Below are 23,986 nucleotides of genomic sequence, written 5' to 3'. Positions count from 1 at the left end.
AATAAAAGTAAAATAAGCGTCTTTTTTATTCATCACAATATTAATAAAAGATAGACTTTTTTATTACAATGATGCACTTATTCTTTTTTTTTTTAAATAAATTCCTATTTTCTTATTATAAAGGAGAAAATTTAAAAAAATGTTTAAAGGTTAAATTCAATCATGGGTGATAAGGGTGATAAAGGTGATAACGGTCATGTACACGGAACAGATCAAGGTGAAAGACGCGGAGATTCTGAGACACCGTTGTATGAAATATTTCCAAAACATAAAGCTAAATTTACAGCTCAAGAAGCACTAAACATAAAACCTATAGAATACGAGAAACCCCTATCTGCTACTGATATTAAGTTAAGGAATATAATACCTGATGTTGACCCCCGAACTCAATCTCCTCTGAGAATGTACTTTGATGAAGATCCTAACTATAGACCTCCATGTAGTTCTCAACCTGAATCTGAATCTGAATCTGAATTTGAATTTCGACATGGATCTAGATCACAACCTCAATCTCAACCTCAACCTCAATCTCAACCTCAATCTCAACCTCAATCTCAACCTCAATCTCAATCTCAATCTCAACCTCAATCTCAATATCCATCTTCATATCAACAAGGTGAAAGACGCAGAGATTCTAAGACACTGTTGTATGAAATATTTCCAAAACATAAAGCTAAATTTACAGCTCAAGAAGCACTAAACATAAAACCTATAGAATACGAGAAACCCCTTTCTGCTACTGATATTAAGTTAAGGAATATAATACCTGATGTTGACCCCCGAACTCAATCTCCTCTGAGAATGTACTTTGATGACGATCCTAACTATAGACCTCCATGTAGTTCTCAACCTGAATCTGAATCTGAATCTGAATTTGAATTTCGACATGGATCTAGATCACAACCTCAATCTCAACCTCAATCTCAACCTCAACCTCAACCTCAATCTCAACCCCAATCTCAACCTCAACCTCAACCTCAACTTCAACCTCAACCTCAACCTCAACCTCAACCTCAACCTCAACTTCAACCTCAACCTCAACCTCAACCTCAACCTCAACCTCAACCTCAACCTCAACCTCAACCTCAACCTCAACCTCAATTTCAACCTCAACCTCAATTTCAACCTCAACCTCAACCTCAATTTCAACCTCAACCTCAATTTCAACCTCAACCTCAATTTCAACCTCAACCTCAACCTCAACCTCAACTTCAACCTCAACCTCAACCTCAACCTCAACCTCAACCTCAATTTCAACCTCAACCTCAATTTCAACCTCAACCTCAATTTCAACCTCAACCTCAATTTCAACCTCAACCTCGATTTCAACCTCAACCTCAATTTCAACCTCAACCTCAATTTCAACCTCAACCTCAATTTCAACCTCAACCTCAACCTCTACATCCAAATGATGGTCCGCTTTATAGGCCGTCTCTTCCTTCGAGGTACTTTGTGTCTCCACCAGGGACATCTGAGGAAAAACCACTTTCAGTACCACAAGATCCACCAGTGGTAATTTATGAAACATGAGACTATAAATTTATTAATCTCAGCATGCTGGGTAAGAGATTACCCATTGGTACCCTATGCTTTTGGCACATGTTTTATGTCATCCTGCTTTGTTTTTGGTAGAAATTACATATTTTTGAAATATTCATAAAATCTTTTGATACTTTCTACCTTGATGTGAATTAGTTTGGGTATGGTATTAACTACATTACATGTTTATGTCGAGATATGTTTATATAATTCACATATTAAATTTTAATCGTAAGGAGATAAGACAGGAACTCAACCTTACAATTGGTTTTTAGTTCTCTGAGAACATATTCAATACTTCAATAAATGATATAGTTTCCTTCTTGGTTTTCATAACAACTTTTTATGAAAAAATATTAATTTTTGTGAGTTATTTCTAAGCAATAAGTATTGTTGACTGGGCATTTATATAATCCATAACAATACCATTTTCCAGTTCTCTACTTTACTGATCTTTAAAATCAAGTCGAGCATACGTGCTGAAAGAAAGATGATGCTAATGCTTTTGAAGAAAATTCTCACTGATTCTTAGAATCGTTATTAGACTCAAGATGCTATCCTACAAACAAGAGACAAAGATGCTTCAAGAAGTGTTGATGGCACATGCAGGAGATTCATTCCCATACATATATCTAATGTGAACAGAAAAGCAGTCTTTGTGATTACAAAATAATTTCTGTTATATTTTCTATATGTATTGTATTATTTTTATTAGTATATGTTATTGGTGTATATAATATTAGTGTATATAGCATATAGTAAGTATAGTAAATTGGGGAGAAACTCACTTCTATTAGAAATGTTTGCGATATTCACATCCAGCATGTCAAAACAAATAGAATGACATATAATATGTGCAGTAAAGTTCAATCGCATGCTGAAAGTAATATATTGTTAATTTATAATTTCTTTTCTCAAGAACTTTTAAAAAATATGTGCATTTTTAAAGAATATATATAGGAAGTATGTGTATATACTGTATACATGTAGTACATGTATACTTTTTAAAAGTACATATAAATGAAATTCGAATTTCATTCGTTTTTTGTTTGTGTAGAGCAAGATTTATCCAAAGGTAAAAAGTATAGAAAAAATTAGTAATGTGTATTATTGTTTAGTAAACGTTTTTTGTCATGATGCTATTTTTATATTGCATTCTTTTTTAGGCAAATTATTCCAACAATATGACATTTGTTGTATTTTGTGTTTCATTTTATTTTTACATTATAATAAAGATTTAAACTGTTATTTTGTTATCAAAGATATGTTTTTATCTTATTTTAGGATATTCCAGAAAGGCCCATTACCAAAAGGTTTCAAGAAGATCATCCTAAAAAAATGGAAGGTACAATTAATAAATTTTCCATGCTCTTTTATACATTACTTTCAAATATATTTGAGACGATTTGAAATGTTTACAGCCAGAGGTGCAATATCAGGCTGCAAATTTTTCAAACCGTCTTTATATTATTTGGTAGCACAGAGAAATATATAGAAAAATTTTTTTTTATGAATTTACATACATGATATATTATAGTGCCTCCATCCACTAGTGGGGAAGATACAGGCGGAAGCCAGTTAGGAAGAGGAGCTATGCGAGGCAGACGTGTGTTCGCCTCAGAATTAGTCACAAGACCAGAACATTTAATTAGCAAAAAAGGTTAATACATTTAGTACTTTCATATTTATGTGAAAAACATAAAATACATATAATATAAGCATTAAAATTTTTAGGCATATCTGGAACTGAAATACTGATGCAGACGAATTATTTTAAGTTGGTGACAACAACTGATTGGCGTTTATACCAATACCGAGTTGATTTTTATCCAAACGAAGATCGAACTCCTATTCGTAAAGGATTGCTCAAATCTCATAAAGATACTTTAGGACCATATGTTTTCGATGGAACTGTTCTATATAGCAGTAAATGTGTGGAACAAGTAAGATATTTTTCAGTGAATTAAATTATACGTTGTATGCTGCTACACCTTTGATGAGATATGAACAAATGTGTATAACATAAATTTAATTCTAAAGCTGGAGATTTGGTCTAAGCGAATATCGGATGGAGTCGATATCAAAATTGTTTTGCGCTTTGTTGGAGATATGCAAAAGGGCGACCACAATTATCTTCAATTCTTTAATATAATTATGCGAAGATGCCTAGAACTATTGAAACTCCAGATTGTGGGTCGCGATTACTACGACGCAAATGACAAAGTAAGTGAAGAAATAATTGTTATAATTATTTGATATTTATATTACATATTTATATTATTACCCACGAATTGTTTAACACAATTATAATTCAAATAGATAGACGTACAGGGTCATAGAATGGAACTTTGGCCCGGCTATCTCACGTCTATAAGACAACACGAAAACGATATTCTTATGTGTGCTGAGATTATACATAAAGTTATGCGTCAGCAAACTGTACTAGATATATTAAACGAGTGTTTCCATAAAAACAATTCTAATTATAAGGTAAGAATATTGATTATTAACATATCCTTGATTTAATTATATATTTTTATTTCATTATATATTTATATTAAACGGTTCATATCTTTAGAAAGAATTTGAAAGCCTAGTTCTTGGCTTAGTCGTACTTACTGATTACAATAACCACACATATCGTATATCGGATATAGATTATGATATAGGTCCTGATTCAACATTCCTGCTGAAAAACGGTGATACGATAACGTATAGAGATTATTACAAAAATAAATATCGAATTACGATTCGTGAAAACCGTCAACCACTGCTTATAACAAGAGCAAGACCAAGAGACCGTCGCTCTGGCCAATGTGAACTAATATATCTTGTTCCTGAACTATGCCGTGCAACAGGTGTTTTTTCCACTTCATTCTGTATTTGTATAATTCATTTAATGTTTTTATCTTACGATAAGTCATTTCTATGCAGGTTTAACCGATAAGATGAGAGAAAATTTCGGTTTAATGCGTTCATTGGCAGAATATACACGCGTAAGTCCAGATTCACGTATGAAGAAATTAATGGATTTCAATAATAGACTCCGCTCGGAACCGGCAATCATAACCGAGTTAAGTCAATGGAATTTGAAACTTGCTGACCGGTTGGTTGATATACCGGCGCGTGTTTTGGATGCAGAAGTAATTATACTAGGTAATAACTGCACAGTTTCCGCGGGTAAAGGAGCAGATTGGACAAGACAATTACATAATAAACGATTATACAATCCAAAGCAATTAAAGCTTTGGGTGACAGTCTACGCGAATAAAATAAAGGGCGAAGTTCAAGTAAGATAACAAAATTTTCTAGAATTATACTTCTTCGTCGTTATTGGTTTGTTGCTACAATGTACTTTTATTTTACAGAATTTTGTTCATTTGGTTAAAACTGCTGCTTCGGGAATGGGTTGTGATATAAGTGTACCAAGGTATTTCGAAATAAGTGATGAACGTTCTAATGCTTACTCCGAATTTTTGGAACGTGTTCTGTCTAAAGTTAAACCAGAGTTAATCCTCTGTGTTGTACCGAATAACAGAAGCGACCGCTATAGCGCTATTAAGAAAAAGTGTATTGTGGATCGACATATTCCCTCGCAAGTATTCCTTGAAAAGAATCTTACAAACAAGAATGTAAGAACAATAGCTACGAAAGTAGCTATTCAAATGAATTGCAAATTGGGTGGTTCTCCTTGGTCTGTTGAGCTGCCAGAAATCGATCTGATGGTGATCGGTTTTGATGTATGTCACGATACTAGTAATAAAAGTCGTGATTATGGTGCGATGGTGGCTTCGTTAGATAAAGGTTTGACACGGTACTATAGCGTGACAAGTGCTCATAATGTAGGCCAAGAACTTTCAAATAAGTTTGCGACAAATCTCGATAGCGCATTGAAGGCTTATAGAAAAACTAATTTAAAATTCCCATCGTTTATTGTGTTTTATCGTGACGGCGTTGGCGAGGGCCAAGTACCGTACGTAATAGATCACGAAGTAGGACAAATAAAAGACAAATTAAACACTATACATACTACAACGGGTGCACTCGTGAAATTTGCCTTCCTGATAGTGACGAAACGAATTAATACTCGAATCTTTCGCGAGAAGAACAATCCACCCCCGGGTACAATCATTGATGATATTGTAACCAATCCGATAAGATATGACTTTTTCATTGTATCTCAAAGTGTGCGACAAGGTACGGTGACACCGTGCGCGTACCATGTGATTGCAGACACCACAGGTTGGACACCTGATCAAATGCAAAGATTGACATATAAGTTATGTCATATGTATTATAATTGGTCTGGTACCGTAAGGGTACCAGCACCTTGTCAATATGCTCACAAACTTGCCTTTTTGGTGGCTCAGTTCTTACGTCATGATCCTAGTTATCACATGGAAGAAATATTGTATTATTTGTAAATTTTTACCGGTATACATTATTATACCATTCTCTTAATGTGCAAACTAAGATACATGAATTACACTATAAGACTTATCGTATACGTAAAGTAACTATAGAATTATGTTTTTAAAATCTTTTCTATTGTGATAGATTAGTTATTATTTGGTTTTTCGAAGGTATCTGAAGGTCCTCAAATGATAATAGTTTATGATACATGAATATAATATTGTTAAGTAATATTTTATTATTATTGTTTATTAAATCTAATTAGTATTTGCTTCACATTGATTTGATTATGAAATGAAAAGATCTGAGAAACAATAAGGAAATAATGTACTCCTGGTTTTGTGTTATATTACGCAGGACGTTGTAACATAAAGTACAAAAAATAATTACGTTTATAATTTTATTTACTTACGTTACTTAGATTATATTTTAAATCTACAGATACAAATAAAAGTTAAATTAGGAATAAAGTAACATTGCATATTTCATACATCATATATGAGTAAGATTTGCTAAGAAGTTATATTTTTTTTATATAAATGGAATTACGTATTTTTTAAGGATGTATTATCATTTAGTAGAATATCATATAAGTGTTATAATAGTCTTCGCGGTATAATTACGGGTCCACGAATTGGATGAGTGAATAGAAGTCTGAGATAGAATAAGGTCTGTTTCAGTCAGAGCTTTAAACTATATTTTTGTCTTGATTCAGTTCGTATAAGAAAACTTATAATGTTACCAATCGACACGGTGCTTTGTATTGTGGAGGCTACAATATACATAATGGTATTATGTAAAGCTATTTTTATACAAAAAATAAAGAAGATACATTTTCTGTTTCTACATTAATTCTGTTACTATTGCAGTAGTGTTCTTATATCTGATCATTTCTCGAAAAAAGTATTTTTATAGAAAATTTTTAGCATCTTTTTTATTTTACAGATATGTAATATGTTTAGTTTCTTCAAATTTCACAGTGACCAATTAATAATAAAATAGAATTTCGGTCAGTTAGCATGGCAGTACTGTGACACGAAAATATCAATGTAAAAGTTGTTACACTTGAATGTGTCTAAATGTGTTATTAAGTTGCCTAACCTGCTTTATCGTAAATTGTTCTCAAGTTCTGTGAAACGTAATTACGTGAGGTACTTTCATGTCAGAGTTTTTCTTCAGGCAAAAGTATTATATAAATAAATAAAAGTTATATAAATAATTCGTTTTATTTTTGTACTGAAAACACATTAGAAATCAAGGTACTTGTAATACTGTTATATCTTAAATATAATATAAAAATAACCTCAAAATACTTTGTAAAATCGTACATTTAATATAAGTTTTTATATAATTGTTTCAATTCTGTAGAACAATGGGAGAACGTAAGGGAACAAATTTATACTACCCACCTGATTACGATCCCCGTGTTGGTGGTCTTAACAAATTTCTTGGTACTCATGCACTACGTGAAAGAGCACGTAAATTACACATGGGTATCCTTATTATCAGATTTGAAATGCCGTATAATATATGGTGTGATGGTTGTGGCAATCATATAGGAATGGGTGTTCGTTACAATGCAGAGAAAAAAAAAATTGGAATGTATTACAGTACACCATTGTATCAATTTCGTATGAAATGTCATCTCTGTGACAATCATTTTGAAATAAAGACTGATCCAGCAGTGAGTATCATCGTCTTTGTGTCACCTTTGCTAGCTTGTTTATCACATTTGTTTACTTGGATTTTAAAAAAATATCTTTCTGCATAGAATTTAGATTATGTAATTGTGAGTGGTGCAAAACGCCAAGAAAATCGCTGGGATCCTAAAGAAAATGAACAGGTGGTACCAGAAACAAAAGAAGTATCTTGCAGACTATATGATGATGCTATGTACAAGTTGGAACATGGTATAGAAGATAAGAAAATAGCAAAATCAAAAGATTCTTCCTTGGAAAGTGCAATAGCATTAAATAATGCTACATGGAAGGATGATTACTCTTCAAATTGTGCATTACGCTCTGCATTTAGAGTATGTTTATGTATATAATTATTTATATAGCCACTTTTATGTTATAAATATTTTGAGAATTGGTTGCTGATAAGTATTTTATATTGTAGACACGAAAAAACGAGTTACAGAAGAAACAAAATTTGGATCAAGTGTTGCTTAAAAAAAGTGGATTGAATATTGATTTAGTTAATGAACACGAAGATGATATAAAGTTAGCCAAATTACTGATGCATAAAAGAGGTAATAATTTAGAGTATATATAAAAAATATGTTTTTGTAGCATGCTTTTGTAACATAGTATTTAGTATTTGTTTTCTTTGTTTCAGATACAAAACAGAATGGTCGCAACCGCTTGAAACGATTGGTTACTATTGTAAGGTCTAGAGATAAATTAAAACATTCGTCACATTCTGTATTAAGCAATAACACTAAAAATCAAACAGATCAAACACATAAACTTCTTAAGCTTACTCAACAAGAACCTTCGAGTTCGAAAACAACTATTAGTACGTTAAGTAGATCGTTAGTTACTTATGATAGTTCTGATACAGATAATGATTCATAGCACAGATATTTGTAATAAAAAATGTATATATGTAATGAATATAATTTATAATGTTATTTAGTATATACAATATTTATAAAAATATTTGTAAAAATGGAATAAAAAATGAGACATTAACAAGTAACACAAACACAAATTTATTATCATCATATTTTTATTAACATTAGTAATATTGAAAAAATTTGCATATCTCAGTTTCATTCTAGTTTTATTTTTCCATGAATAGATGACATTCATTTATACATCAATAAGAGGTTGTTCTACAGCTGCAGTTGTTGAGGATATCAATTTTTTTTTCACTACGTGGATTTTTTTGTTTGAGAGACAAATAATATAACAATGATCTGGATATGTTATTGATATTTTATCAAAAGTCTCGTTATTAGGAAATGCTTTGGGATCAACTTTATTGGTTAGCGTGACTAATCCTATAACAATGTTTGCAAATCTCTCATCATTTTCCAGTTCACCTCCAGACTAAAATGAAGTATACAATGTTCAGATTTTATAGAAAATTAATTTACAATTGTATAGCAGTTTCTATATAATTAATGAGCAAAAGAATATTACCGTTAATACAGCTCCATCCTCTGTCAAAATTAGATGCCCAATTTGATCTGGGATACGTTCCAGTGAAAGCATATTTTTTCCTGAATTCAAATATTAACTTAATCTTTAATATTAAATTTACAGACGGAACTGTTTTATTCGTTCTTTTTCTTTAAACATTCAATTTCTAACCTATTTATATTATTATGTCTTAACGGTCTCAAAGTATTAACTGTACCAAGAAATCATTTATATTTAACAAGTTACCAAAAAAAAAAATAAAACAAAAAATGAAATATGTCGATCAAAATTCGTAGGCAATTTTACAAAACTATGAAATCAATGAGCTGTCAAAGATATCAACCTGTGTATTTTTTATTTGCTATATCTCTGCTGATTCTTCTCCGTCGGTAATGCAGAATTTCTTTCGTTCAACACAATTTCAACATGTTGGAAAGTAAATTAAGATAAATATATATTACCTGGAAAACTCCAATAAACAAATTGGAAACAAACAAAATAGAAGAACATCTCAGATAGCTACATCTTAATTATATTTCTTCAATTTTTAGAAATTGCATAGATATAAAGCAAGTGTAGTATGACACAAATATTGAGCATTTCATAATATTTTTTCCATACTATTTCGGTTTATTATCAAATCTCTTCCATAAAATTTCTTTACATTTACACAGTATTGTTTTGTTAATTTTCTGGAAGTAGTAAGTGTGTTATGCATATGTATGTATTTGTTTCATTTTGTTTATACTGCATTGTAATATTTGACTATTTTTATGTTGTTAATTTCCTAGAAGTGTGATATTTCTAAAAATTCACTTATCTATAATCTAATTAATTTGAAACAGGAGCTATTTATTAGGATGGGTACGTTATAAATATATTATTATTACTATTATTATTATTAATGTATTATAAAAAACGTGCATACATTCAAAGACAAAAGTATTTGTACAGTTTGAATGTAAAATTAAAAAATATATATTCTATCCTATTAAATATATTTGAATACGTATCTCTTTATTATATTTAAGTACTTATCGTAACAAATGTACACAGACAAATGTTAATTAAATTATTCGATTATTGAAACGAAAGTATTTGTACAATATTATTAATTAAATAATTTTTTGACAAATAATTGCCTGCAATCTATTGGGCATGTATAATACTAGATTTTTAGCGAAATCCACGCTTCTATATCATGCAAGCCTTTAAGATTGATATTACACATATATGTGTAACAGTATCTACGAATTAACTTTTGTTTATGTCCATTAAATACTGCAAGTGTTTCTATATAATACATAATTACACATAGTTAAATATATTTAATAATGTAGAAAATATTCCTCTGTTTATATCTCTTATATTCCAGTTGCACAAATACTTTTGTTTTTCATTGTATGTAATTTTCTAACATACAGTCGTGGACGAAAGTAAGTGGACAAGTAGTGGATGTAGATATCAATGATGTTTAATCGAACCACTCCTAGTGTTATGTACTTCTATTTTAATTATTATATCCTTATAGCATACAGATTACTTATCAAATAATTTAAATTAATATTTACATTTTTATACGAACAAGCTATACTTAATTAAACTTTGTTGATATCTATATTGACTATATATCCACTTATATTTATCGCTGGCTATAGCATATTTCAAAGCGTTAAACAACGGTGAATATAGGGCTGTGAAAGTGATGAACGCGTTAATAATATCTTGTTGTATTTTCTATATAAATTTATTTCAGCCGCATTAAAGGTAGAATTGCGCAGGCCACTATCAGTAAGATACGGTGCGCATGTGCAGTGAGGATCTCAGTGGTTCTCTGCACCAGCGACTTTGCGGTATCAAGTACAGTGTCATTCGTTGCGCGTCTTCCGAGCGCGTTTGTTCTGTGTTTGTGTTGTGTTCCGTTGAAATCTTCCTTAATACCATCACGTGAGGCCACGTGGTTTCCGGCACTCAAATTCTTTCAAAAAATAATTAGATATCTTCAGTGATAAATCATTCTAACTTATTATTTCGTGTCCCTTATGGAAGATATAGGAAATTATCGTAAATAAATTGGTCGATCATTTGTTCGTCTCGATCTTCTTTCGATTCTCGAAGATGTTACTATCCGTCGCCATGGTTACTGTGCGCGGGTAATCGTTCATTCGAATTCACGCGAGATTGTCGTTCGTTATTCGAAATTGTCGTTCGTATCACGGTTTCTGTCTACGATCACGGATTCAAACAAAACTGTCGACGACTGGACATAGTGTGGCTGATTTGGGTTAGATTTGTGCACGGATGGATCGAGTTCTGAGAAGTGTTCCGAAATGTGACTGAATCGTTGCTACTGATCTGCTAGTCGAGAGGTGTCACGCTGCTATGTCCAGGAGGAAGCAGGCAAAGCCTCGATCTCTAAAACGTGAGTGCCTTACTTTCACATGTAATTACTAGATTGATTTTTATGGACTTTTATATTATTATATACACAAGATGGAAAGATGCGGAATGTAAGTAGAATTGCTAAATATCATCTACTAAATATCATAATAAATACTCTGAATATTTGATATATGTGTTTTTCCATATTATATGTATTATGTGCATCTTTGTACTTTTAAATTTCCTATAAATGCATAGAAATCCGTAGTCTTATAATTACATAGTTTATTGACTTTTCTCAATTTTGATTATTTAACTCAGTCATGTGTCTAATAGCTTCATTTTATCACTGAAAAGAGAAAACACTTGATGGATCTCAAACTAACATACTTTTTATTATTTTATTAAGAAAGTGTCAAATTAAAAAATGTTTCTTTGGCAATAATAAATAGGAATATAATAGTCTTTTATTTTAATTCAGTTGACGTTAGGAAATTTATCAGTAAATTAGGTTAGGGTTAGATTTCGATAAATTTATCTAACCACGTTTGAATAAACGAAAGTACTACCATTGTTTAAATAATTATTTGTTGTCCCTGAAAGTACTTAAAACTTAACCTAATCATCTTCATAAACTTCGAATATCAAGTGTATTAAATTAGAAAGACGTTCAATTTAACGAGATTTTCTTGTTTCGTAAAAAAGGAGGAACAAATATTAAATATTAGGATGAGTCATTAAATCATATAATTATTTTATCATATTTTCCGTTCTTGTTGGTTATCAGATACATATATAGGAATTTCATGAGTCAGCTTTTGGAAACTTCGCGTTAAATATAACGTGTAAGCGTTGAAACGACACGACTCGTTCCGAGGATGTTTCTTTTTCTTGTTTTCTTCTTTTTTGCTTTCGGCAATGTTTACGAATCCGTGGCATACTATTGCGACACGTGATTGCTCCAAGTGTTTATCGAGGCCTTGAGCTTGCATGGATAACAAAAAATTGGAAAATTGCGCAGAGAAGCGGTTTTCTTGGGAAAATATTGCTTTTCGTATGAAAGCGTGCGTGCTAATTGTTGGAATGAATTATGGAAGGAAATTTGACTCGAGGTCGTAAGGGCTAATGTAGGAGATCTGAAATTGAATATGGGATTCGAAGTCTGAAATTTGTAATTAGAATTTGAAGAATCGATACGAGAAGAATATAGTTTCAGTTTCCAGTAATCTGAGTGAATTAACAGAAATCAAATCAAAATTAGATGAAATTAAATCATTTCTTAAAACATACTACGAATTCATAGTAATATTCGTAATGGAAGTTTTTTTATTTTTGAGTACGGAACCTATACCTTTCTTTCTCTTCCATTAAATATAGTTTAAATATTCGAGCTGCTTCCTTATTACTGCAAATTTTAATTTTTATATTGCTCAGAATTTTTTAACTGGAAACTTTGTATAGGTTAATTGCATCAGTTTAAGTCTTAGATTTATATCAAAACACACAAGTGTATGAGATTTGGAAATGAATATAGGTCTGAGTTCGAAGTTGAATTTGAAAGTTGTATAGCTACAACTTTCTATATTTTTGATTTTGTTTTGGAGGTAGTCTGATTTTTTTGACTATCCTACGTAAACAAGCATCAGGGCACAACGTTAGAAATATTTTAGCAGAGTTAATTCGAAGAGTATATTCGAATTTTTATACTACAAAAATATATAGGGGACTTATCTAGGATTCTAAGAAGATATACAGATGTGCAAGAAATTATATAGTGATCGTAAATCAAGCTAGGAAATTTTCTAAGAATTCTAAATTAAAAAATATATAATCAATTTAGAAAGAAAGTAATCGATTCGCATCGTCGGTCTATATCTACTCTACCATACTAATGAGAGCAAAATAAGATAATCAGGATATCTCCGCTTCATTCTATATATATAACAATGTTATAACTTCATCCATAACACCTGTTCTTCGCAATGTTTGTTCACCATACCACAAGTCCTGCTGCATCAGAGGCCACTGCATTGAAAGAAGGAAAACCTCTGAACCCACAAAAGGAACGAAGAAAATTCATAAATCTACAAAAGGAAGAACGAAAACTAATAAGCGCTTACAAGTAAAACAGAAGAGTCACACTGAAAAATTCCCAAAAGTCTCCGATACCTGTTATCCCCTCCGAAATCTCGATTGTCAATTCCCTTAAATCTAAACTGCACTCGGTGAGCGATCAGCCAAGCGTACAGGTGCTCGTCCGTAAGCAGAACCATAAGACAAGAAAGAAGAGAAGAACTAAACGAAAAAGAGAGAGAAGAAGATCTGCCTGTTGGATGAATGAAGGAGAAGGTGGCAAGGTTTTCCTCAGAATGGAGGAAGATCGTACGAACAGCTTGCTCTCACCCGGAATGATCAGGGCGTATGTGTTCCCGGGTAATCGGGATAACGACAGGAACAGAGTGACCGGTCAGCCGTTTCGACTGACAGAGAGGGAACTATGGATAACAGGCTAAGAGAGAGAAAACCAAGGGAAAACGAACGTAACAGGATGGAATGGAGAGGGGTGGGATATGGCGAACGATGAAAGGAGAGGCTTGGAACGTTGTCAGTGAGGGAAATAGCGATGGAGACACGCGAAGTGAGCTATCTAGAGTAGAGAAAGAGAGATGGAAGAGGAGAAAGGGAGATGGGAGAGGGAGACAGAGTCAGTAGTCAGCCAGGATGGAATTAGGTGGAAACCCGCGGGACTGCTGCCTCTCCCTGCGGAATTCCCGGCCTCTGTAATCACCAGTTCTCCTATCCTATCCAATTCTGGTCGCACTGCTTCCACCCTCTCTCTCTCGGCCTCCCTATTTCCTCCATATTTCTATCTCAGTTACTCCCTTTGGCGCATCGTCCTTTCCACATTTTATTTTCCTCGTCTTTCTATCTCCGTCTGGCTCTCGTTTTATCTGTTTCACTCTATTTCTGGGCTTTACTCATGCTCGTTTTCCTTGCCCTCTACGTGGGTTGATTTTCTTTGAACGAGTTAGCCTGGTGTGTAGAAAGTTTCCAAGGTGTTCGGTTTCTTCGATGTCGTGGCATTCCTAGAGCATGGCTAGGTGATATCGCGCGGTACTGTTCGGTGATTAGCGCTGAGAGACGTAGGATTTTAGAGATGCAGTTCATTTCCATGCGAAGGTTTCGTATTCGGTGGATTTAGGTTTGTTTTCTAGATTCGTGAAAAAGTGGGACATGTAATGAATTCGTTTTACATTGTTCTTCAGTTAGCGGAACGATTGAAATCTTTCTTTGTGTGCTCTAATGTAATCGAAAGGATCGCAAATAGTATAATTCTGCCTTAATACTATAACCTTTGTTCTTTTGTGAATTATTGGTATATTCGGTTCTCTATAATTCAAGCACGAGTGCTAAACAATTATTTTCCAGAAGTATATCTTTCGATGTTATTCGTCTGGAATAGTATTTTGGAATATATCGTGAATATATGTAGTTGAAAATTCTGAAACGATTGTGTTTGGTGCAGCTTACGATAATTAATTAAGCCATGATTGCAGCAAAGTAGTTTATCGTAGCCTGTTTCCACTTTCTCGTGTTGGTAAGTAGAAACAGGCGGACCGAGACAGCCACTTGGAGAACAGTACCGCTATTCAAAGTTGTCTTGTACATTTAAATATCATTAACTAAAGTTTGCAAGTTACAAGTTGTCAATTTTCTAACAAATGCACACAGATCTTGCATAGATGCATCTTTACGAGTAAATTTTACAAATTTCACAAATTTCATAATTTGTTCGAGTATTTTGTTTAACGATAGTTTTTTGAATAGATGCGAGGAAGTAAAGGAATAAGGAGAAGGCTTTAGAATAATACGAGTGTATTGTATAAATTTCAGATGAATTTTAGATAAACTGAAACATCGATTCGGAGTAAAAATACCATTCAGTAGTATAGGTCAAGGTACAGCTGAAATAAGTAGTGCAAGCCAACGGTATAGTCTCGTGGTACTTATAATTTCTTTATAATCATACTAGTCGAATTTTCTACACTCTTTTACACTTTCTTACACCGTATCTCTGGCGTACAAACACACGCATTACCATCGTTTTTCTTTCAAGTATTCTTGTATTATACGCGTCTCGTATTCCCTCAACTACTTTTCCAACTTGCTCAACTTTCCACGCGAAACACTCTCGTGAAACTTTGTTCAGCATCAGTGATACGGCGAAATTATCAAGAGTCATTACCCTTAAAATTAACTGGCAATATATTGCAGGAATGTCGACGATTGGTTTGAAACGTATTCCACAAATCTCTATCTCACATATACGAGAAATGAAAATTTTCCGTTGGCGCGAAATTTATTCTCAAATCTCTATACTAACAAGATATCGAAAAAAATTTTCCTATCAAATAAAACCTCTGTTGTAGAAATTCCTATCTCAAATATACTGAAAATAAAAATTTTCCCCTCGAACATGAAACCTATCCAAAAATCTCAATCTCAAAAATATATCAGATACAAAAATTTCCCCATCGAACATAAAATCTATCTGAAAAATCTGAACCTCAGAAATATCCATTTCAAAAATCTCAATCCCAAAAATATATCAAATACAAATATTTCCTTATCCAATGAAACCTTTGTTTCACAAATATCTGACTCAAATATACTGAAAATAAAAATTTTCTCGCTGAGCATAAAACCATCAATAAACCATATAAAAATTTCCTTATCGAATGAAAGCTCTATTTCAAAAATCTCAATTTCAAATACACAGACAATAAAAATTTCCCTATCCAATATAACACTTATCCCGACCATCTCAGTCTCAAAATGTACATCGAAGATAAGATCTATGTAAAAATCCCTATACAGAAAAAGTCTCTATGTAAGAAGTCTCTATTTAACCTAGGTACATATACATATCTTAATCTATATTCCTAAAAATGGTAAAAGATTGAAATTTTTGATTAAGTAATATCGAGAAGAGCTGAGAGTATGGGTGGGAAGGGAGGGGAAGGGAGAGGGGGGGGGAAGGGAGCGGATAGAAATCGCCGGTTTCTGGCAAAAGCAATTCGATGTCGTCCTATCGGATTAGCCAGGGGTACCACCACCACTGCGATCGTGGTGGAACATTACGAACACGCGGTTAGCCACGAAATAGCAAGCCTGGCCGATAGCATTGCGAGCATCGGTGATATAGGGTGTTGCTAATTAATGCACGATAATGAACCTGGGCGCAACCGAAGCTGTATTAATGGATTCCAATGCCCGTCATAACATGGACGATCCGTAGGTGCATTGGAACCATACGTAATTGCGTTAATGGAGGCCCATCTGTTTACGCTGTCGGCTTTTGGGTTACTTATGCTCGTCACTTGTCCAGCAAATAATCATCTAATGGTGAATAGTTGACCCATCTGTGCTTGTCGTTCCTTCGAAATCCACGAAATTTCGTACGATTTAATCAACACTTGATTTTATCAACTGTTTCGTGAAAATTTTCGATCATATCTTGGCTGTAACTGAGTTGTCGACTATCCTTGCATCGTCGATTATCTTGATGTTAAAGTCATCGAGGATCACAGTTAACTCAATGTCTCATTCATTTGTAATTTCTTTTTGGTCGATCTAGATCATCGAATTTTATTGAATTCACATTGAGATTACGAAAACGTACTTTAGCAATTTGCTCAATATTTTTTTTTTCCGTTACTATTGTAGCGACACATGAGTCATAAGACGAGGCGAAGCGAGGACGACTTGTATTGTTGTGCCTCGGAACACGAACACCGCCTCGATGTTTAGCGTTAGATTATCTCTAGGCAAAAACAAATTTTTTGCCAAATTTGCCAAATTTGAATCTTCCGACTCCCCCCCCCCCGACAAGTGTAAATAAATGAACATGATCGCGAGCAGGCAGTTATTATCATCGAGCTATTACCGAGATATTACCGAGTTATCATTATTTGCGAATTAACGGAGTATACGAGTCTTCGAGTTATCCGCGAGCATTTTATATTCTATCTTCGTGACTATGTTTGTACAAGTTGTACTACGTTGTACGTTCTACAAGTTCGTGAAATGCGAAGAAATCGAGCCGTCATTACGATAAAGTATTACGATTAAGAAAACTCGAACTACCATGAGAAAATATTCTAAACGTTTCTCAACTGTGCTTCAAAGTTTTATTCATTAATTTATTGTTATCATCTGTATTGTTTATTTATTTTCAGTCAAACTGCTCCTAATCGTAGTAAATTATATCGTCGCTTATAAGAATGTAAGAAACGATGTATTTTAATAATTGACAAAAAAATTTCTGCTATACAATTCAAGAAACATTCTACGACAGGGTTAATTGTTGCGATATTATTTTTGTTCTGGGAATTCTGCGAAAATTTGAGCTACGAGAAATATAATTCAAACAATATAATTAAAAGTCTTTGGAATAAAAGTTATTCGAGAAAATTTATTGATACAGAAAAAGGATAAGAAATATGAGATTTATCGAGTATAATTAAATTTTTTAATTACAGTTTTTCAGCCAGAGCAAAGGGAATTGTTAATTTAACTTCGTTAAACGACAAGCATCGAAAGAAATATTTAATACGAATTTCATGTAATTTGATACATCGAATGCTCGCAATTGATTATCGCGCGTATTAACGTTGAGTAGAAATTCTTCACGATGCAACCATCGTGAAATTTACAATCACGATTCTCTATTAATATTCGCCATTACATAGGAATATTCGCGAGCCTGTGATCGTATAATCGTAAACATTATGATCGGGAATCAGAACGCAACGACCCGAATCACAGCGCATTATGCTTCAGGGTCGTGATTGTAATTTGCGTCTCGCGCTTAAATGCGTAATAATAATCTCTTAATTAACGCACGCGATATTACAATTATTAATGCGTTTCACTTTGGTTTCGTCAATCTTTCGAATTTTGATGAAACATGTTCGAAAACGTATCTTTTAAACTTTCCAGTCATCGAATACGAACGTAATTTCATAAACAAGATTTAAGATATCTCGATAATTTCGGTGATTTCGTTCTCCTCTTAAGGCATATTTAATAGAAAATTTTAAATAAAAATTCTGATAAACAAACTTTTTCTATCTTTCCACGCAAAGGGTAAATAATCCTGTTTAACAAACATTTAATAGGAAAATTTGAATAAAAGTTCCAATGGTTAAGTTTTCACTTTAAATGACGATTTTGAATGTAGAGGAACTAAATTATCTTGGCATGTATCGAGTCATTGAAATAAAAATATTAAAAAATCGAAAATTATTTTCCACCCTCGAAGAGTATTGATTCTCATTAACGTAATAATTCAAATAAATCTAAAGGAATAAACCGGTCTTTGAAATTTGAAGATCGGCATTAGGTTTAATTAATTTGCTAGTTTAAACCTTTCATGATTCTCAAAATTTTTCTATCTCCATCTCAGTGTCGTTTCAACTAAAAAAAATGTCTTTAGATACTAAAAGAATCTTTCGCATAAAATTGGAATGTATCATGTACGTGCATATCAATAACAATCTTTAATCACGTCTTGACCAGCTTTAAAAGATACGTTTATCTACTACGTGAAAAACGGTACTCTTTATGTCCAGTTTAACTGCTTAATGTCAGTAATTTCTTAATTCTTTTTGTTCAAACGTTAATTTTAGGCGGAACGTATTTACTGTATTTGTACTGTATTAGTATTATTTAGCATTTTTTTCTATGTATTTTAAAGAGTTTTTAATCGTTAGTTAGAGTTTAAACGAATAAATAAACGAACGAATAAGTAAATAAATGAATAAATAAGTGAATAAATTTTTCCTGATCTCTGTCATTGTTGCGGCAGAGAGAGAGAGAGAGAGAGAGAGAGAGAGAGAGAGAGAGAGAGAGAGAGAGAGAGAGAGAGAGAGAGAGAGAGAGAGAGGGAAAAGTACGATTCTGTGGAAAATGATCCAAAGAACGTAGCAAGATTAATCTCTTAATTAAACATCTCCCATACTAAAGGTCTGAGAGACCAAGTGTATGTTGCACACTCGAGTCCTCTATCGATGGACAATTAAATAGCATTATAATCATCACATAGATAGTCATTTAATTACCATATCCATCGTGCAGAATAGTGGTTACGTTTACCATGTCACGGAAACGTATACTTTATATACAATAATTCACCGAAAAGCCGATAACTTAATCCTATTTAGAAGTTGCATTATAATCACTATAACCACGGGGCCGGAATTAGGGCTGTCACTGCAAAAACTAATAGCGGATTAAGTTTTAGACCAGCCACGATTAAAGGGATTAAAAGGGTAAGCTGGAAATTTACATTCTACCATTGCGTCCAGCCTCTCTATTCCATTAAATATCTCTTAAGGGTAGTTATTCTATTCCGTGGTGTCAAAAAAAAAAAAAAAAAAAAAAAAAAAGAGAGAGAAAAAAGGAAACTCTACTGTTTTTATTTGGAATTTTTCATTACGTAACACAGAATTTTCCACAACGTGTCCCTTCAGGCAGCTCATCTTATTCTATAGGATGAAAGATTGTGGGTTGCCAGAATCTGTATTTGAAATTTCCTATTAAATATCTTTTAAGATTAGCAATATATTCCACTCTGTACGATCACTAGATTAATCATTTAATTAATTAATTAAAACGAAATAAAGAGAGATTTTTAAATGGATGTATCTATCAAGATTTTTCTATGCAATTTTCTATTAAACGAGGTCAGTTACTGTATCTTGCAGGGCACAAGAAAATCGAGTATCGCGACTTTTACTTTTTCGTTACACGCGCACGATAAACTTTCAAATTTAGTTTTTCGGAAACAGAGCCTTAAATGAACAAGTGTTATTCCATATTTTCTTTCTTCTATATTTAGATATACGTAAGAAATTGGTAGCATAAAATATCCCTAGTTTAATATGTTCGATTATTCGCGCGTCTCTTTTCCAAATATCATTGAAGCAACGAAACTCTGAGACCACAGATCAGAAGCTTTAACTTTAAAAGAAAAATTCTCGACGAAATGGAAGCTGAATGAATAAAAACAGAAATGTGTCGTAGGAGAAGAAAACCGATGACAAAGTTCGCATAAGGTAGGTTCTTCTGTGTTAATTAGACTTTGCTGTGTCAATATTCCTGAACGCGAGTGTACATACGTTGTTAGACGAGGCGATCGAATGATCGCACGACCGATGCGGGTGACCTTTCCATCGCGAGGACGAAATCAGCGGCAAAGTTAAAGGAGGAACGCAACTTGTGCACGGAACGTGTGCAGAAACGAGCTTAGACCGCGTGTATATGCCGCGTGTGTAATTCCTCGAGCACGCGACGCACAATTCGCCGCAAAAGGGAGGGCCACAAGTCAGTCGTCGGACGTGAACGCCTTGCGTGGCCTTGCCTCAAAGGAATACCGCGTGTCCCGGGCATGTCTTCCACGATGTCACTTCTCCTTCTGCCGACCGATGCTTCCGCATGCCGGTCGCCGCTTTTATAACACTCTTTGCCGCGTCTCTCAAACGCCCGCCCACTTTATACTCTTCTTCCTTCTGATACTTTTATATCTTCCTTTGCGCTAGCTGCAATTGCGTGCACGGGTGGAGAAAGGTGCGCCGGGTTTGTTGGAAACAAGTTGTTGCTAGTTTGCGAACTGTCGCAATATTTTCTCTTGCGTTCTATACATTTCAAGAGGATCATAATCATCGTGCAGTTTTGAAAAATGCTACTCGACGAGTACTGGTTTTAGTTGGACGCTGATTAACTGTTTTACGTACGCTTTGATAAGTTGGCGTTCAATTAAGTGGTAGATGTATTTATTTCGATTTAAACTGCTCCGAATTTTAGTACATCGTGCCTTCTTTACAAAAATATCACAGTTGTTTTTATTATTTATATGGTAATTAGTAAGGAGGAAATTGTTCCACGATCTGAGAGAAGTTTTTGTTTTTAAATAAAAGGCCGAGTTTTATAGTTAAATAGAATATACTCGTAGGTCAACTTCAAGCGTTTCGGACGGTTTATTGGAATAATTGTAATAATAGTTCATTAGTCATCCGAAGTGATTCTTCTCGGAAGGATTTCATGACACAGGTCTAGCGACAAGGAACCTTAACGTTAAAATCATTGTGCAATATCTCGAGTCGTATCCCATATAACTTTCCAGAACAATTACAATTCCCAGTCGATCAATGATTCTTAATCTACGATCAGATGAAGAAGAAGAGGGGAAATGTATACAACTTAATTTCCCCATAACAGGAAACCTCGACGTTAATGTTATTCCAGAGTATCTCAAGTGTCCTACATCGTTGCTCAATTATAATTTCATGTCGATCAATTTCCTATACTTTTGCGTATCGTGTGCATTTTTTCTGTGTTAACGGAATCGCACAAAAAGCGCAAAAAGTGTGCCTTTTAATCTAGAAGAAAAAGAGGAGAAACACCGTAACAACCTGCAATAAGAAGAACATTTAATACCAAGACCACAGTAGCCGCGATTGCTCTATATAACTATACAAACTAATTATAGTTATAATTCTAAATCGATCAGTCCTATATGCTTTAGCATATCGTGTGTTACGCGTGTGTGATTATTCTACGGTACCTTGCCTGTTCCATCTAACTTGCCAAACCAATTATAATTATAATTATTCCGAGTCGATCAATAATCGGAAAGGCTATCCGCCACAAGGACAAAGACAAAACAAAGCAGGCGAAGAGGAAGAACGACAAGAAGGATAAGTGTTTTAGCATGGCTGGCTGTAGGCAACGGTGGGGCCAAAGTTATCCCGCAATATCCCGGCTGCTCCAGGTAGCGTGTCGGAGCCAGAGGGTGTTCGTCGGTAGATGCGCTGCTCCCGAGGGAGTCTGAGCCCGCGTCAGAGCTGGCCGGGGTTAGGTTCCCTCGGGAATTAGCTCGACTTCCCTTGTACCAGCCACCCAGCCAGCCATCTACGGCACAGCACGCCAGAGCAAGAGCAGAGCAAAGCAGATCAGAGCAGAGCAGAGCAGAGCAGAGCAGAGCAGAGCAGAGCAGAGCAGAGCAGAGCAGAGCAGAGCAGAGCAGAGCAGAGCAGAGCAGAGCAGAGCAGAGCAGAGCAGAGCCTTTCCCAATGGCTGCTCTCTCAGCTGTCTGACTGGCTGTCACGAGTCCAAGACGTACGGCGGGCTGCAACCGGGGAGCAGAGATAGCAGTCGCTCCGGATAACCCGCAGGACGGTCTCTCCTTTATTCACGGCATATCGATTAATGACTGGGAAACCCTGCTGGCTTCGTAACCGTCCCCGCCTGCAGCCACCGGGACCGACGTCTCGACGCGACCCCGTGATCCCCACGAGATATCGTTAGCCAGATTATCGTAACCAGCAGAGGGTAATCGTCAGACCTTACACCTTTTTCCTTATTGTTCTTCATCCAAACTTTACTCTACCAGGTGTATTTTATAATACATTTTGGGTTGTGCCACGGATTTGGCCTTCTCTTGAATTTTATTTGCTATTTTGATCGATAGGAAAAGGAGGAAGATGGGTTGGAAGGGGAACGGCGGTTAGGGTTGCCCGGATTTTCATTATGACCCTTATGTTTGAATTAATTTGTATATTGTGCTACTTAAGTTGGATTTCGATAAGGAGAAGATGAAGCAGGAAGATGTTAGAGGCAGTCGTGTAATATTATCCGAGATTTTCACTTTTTTTGGTAATTTTATGCTGCGCTATTTTTGCTGCATTATACTATAGTACGTTTAGATTTCTTTTTATTATTAGAAAAGAAGAAGGGAGAAAGTTGAGAATACTAAAAGAAGAGAACGTTAGAGGATAGTTGCATAAGGTGATCGAGTTCTTTGGACTTTGCTTGCTACGTATTTCAATATTTTGTATTATAAATCTCGAATATTTGATAGTTTCCCTTGTTATGGATTTTTATTTTCACACTGTAGATAATAGAGAAAGCATGAGACAGAGGAGGACGTCAGAGAAAAGTTACGAGGAAGGATTCCTTATCGAGGAGCAGGTTTTAAACATTATAAAGAAACGAAAGTTTCTAGAGAAGGAAAATTAAATACAGCGCGATGACTATTTATTATAAATAGAAATTTATTCTTTCTTTATTAATTAGAAACTTGAACTGTAAATTTGAATTTAGGTGTTCGAATTAGATACTTGAGTTTTAAATTAGAAATATGAATGCAAAAAAATTGAAATCAAAGAATGACGCATAGCAAAGACGTATTCCTACTTCATCTGACCCTGACTGAAATTTCAGATGTTATCTTCTCAGATTTCCGTCTATTCATTCGTCCAGAGGTTTCGAGACATGCAAATTTTGACGCTTGCCTGGTTTTATAACCTCGATCTATTGGGCAATACTATAACATCGTAATACGTAACATAGCAAGGGTGGAACGAAAGGGGTGAGGTATAGTTTGGAGGGTTACAGTCGGAACGTATCGATGGAGAACGAGTGGTTTTGGGAGGTTTAAA

The 23,986-nt window shown here is 34.2% G+C and overlaps 4 protein-coding genes across 8 annotated transcripts in view; 3 read left to right on the top strand and 1 right to left on the bottom strand.

The window, feature by feature from the left end:
• Positions 1-149: 149 nt before the first annotated feature.
• Positions 150-5,963, top strand: Aub (aubergine). Its single transcript, XM_072014500.1, has 9 exons — positions 150-1,512; positions 2,824-2,884; positions 3,077-3,199; positions 3,274-3,482; positions 3,580-3,762; positions 3,859-4,029; positions 4,118-4,397; positions 4,474-4,829; positions 4,908-5,963. Exons 1-9 carry the CDS (start codon positions 163-165, stop codon positions 5,961-5,963), a joined length of 3,789 nt encoding a protein of 1,262 aa, XP_071870601.1. The 5' UTR covers positions 150-162.
• Positions 5,964-7,023: 1,060 nt separating this feature from the next.
• LOC139993196 (coiled-coil domain-containing protein 130 homolog) lies at positions 7,024-8,895 on the top strand. Its single transcript, XM_072014689.1, has 5 exons — positions 7,024-7,211; positions 7,321-7,636; positions 7,724-7,984; positions 8,074-8,206; positions 8,293-8,895. The coding sequence occupies exons 2-5, from the start codon at positions 7,325-7,327 to the stop codon at positions 8,529-8,531; spliced, it is 945 nt and encodes a 314-aa protein (XP_071870790.1). The 5' UTR covers positions 7,024-7,211; positions 7,321-7,324; the 3' UTR covers positions 8,532-8,895.
• Positions 8,653-9,525, bottom strand: Lamtor4 (Late endosomal/lysosomal adaptor, MAPK and MTOR activator 4). Of its 3 annotated transcripts, none has more exons than XM_072014691.1 (3): positions 9,445-9,525; positions 9,102-9,181; positions 8,653-9,008 (listed from the first exon to the last, which is right to left on the bottom strand). In XM_072014691.1, exons 2-3 carry the CDS (start codon positions 9,171-9,173, stop codon positions 8,769-8,771), a joined length of 312 nt encoding a protein of 103 aa, XP_071870792.1. In that variant the 5' UTR covers positions 9,174-9,181; positions 9,445-9,525; the 3' UTR covers positions 8,653-8,768. The 3 variants fall into 3 exon arrangements, with proteins under 3 accessions (XP_071870792.1, XP_071870793.1, XP_071870791.1); XM_072014692.1 differs by lacking the exon at positions 9,445-9,525 and adding an exon at positions 9,273-9,438; XM_072014690.1 differs by lacking the exon at positions 9,445-9,525 and having other exon boundaries at positions 9,102-9,438.
• A 1,446-nt stretch (positions 9,526-10,971) lies between these two features.
• Positions 10,972-23,986, top strand: part of L (zinc finger protein Lobe) — a 131,739-nt gene continuing 118,724 nt past the window's right edge. For 2 of the 3 annotated variants that reach the window (XM_072013861.1, XM_072013860.1), the window contains exon 1: positions 10,972-11,523. In XM_072013861.1, the coding sequence (XP_071869962.1) occupies positions 11,484-11,523 (40 nt within the window). In that variant the 5' untranslated portion in view covers positions 10,972-11,483. The remainder of the gene's footprint in view (positions 11,524-23,986) is intronic. The other variant, XM_072013862.1, reaches the window with a different exon arrangement.

This window comes from Bombus fervidus, chromosome 12 (genome assembly GCF_041682495.2).
Source record: "Bombus fervidus isolate BK054 chromosome 12, iyBomFerv1, whole genome shotgun sequence".
Taxonomy (NCBI): Eukaryota; Metazoa; Arthropoda; class Insecta; order Hymenoptera; family Apidae; genus Bombus; species Bombus fervidus.
This window is presented reverse-complemented; position numbering and strand designations above follow the sequence as displayed.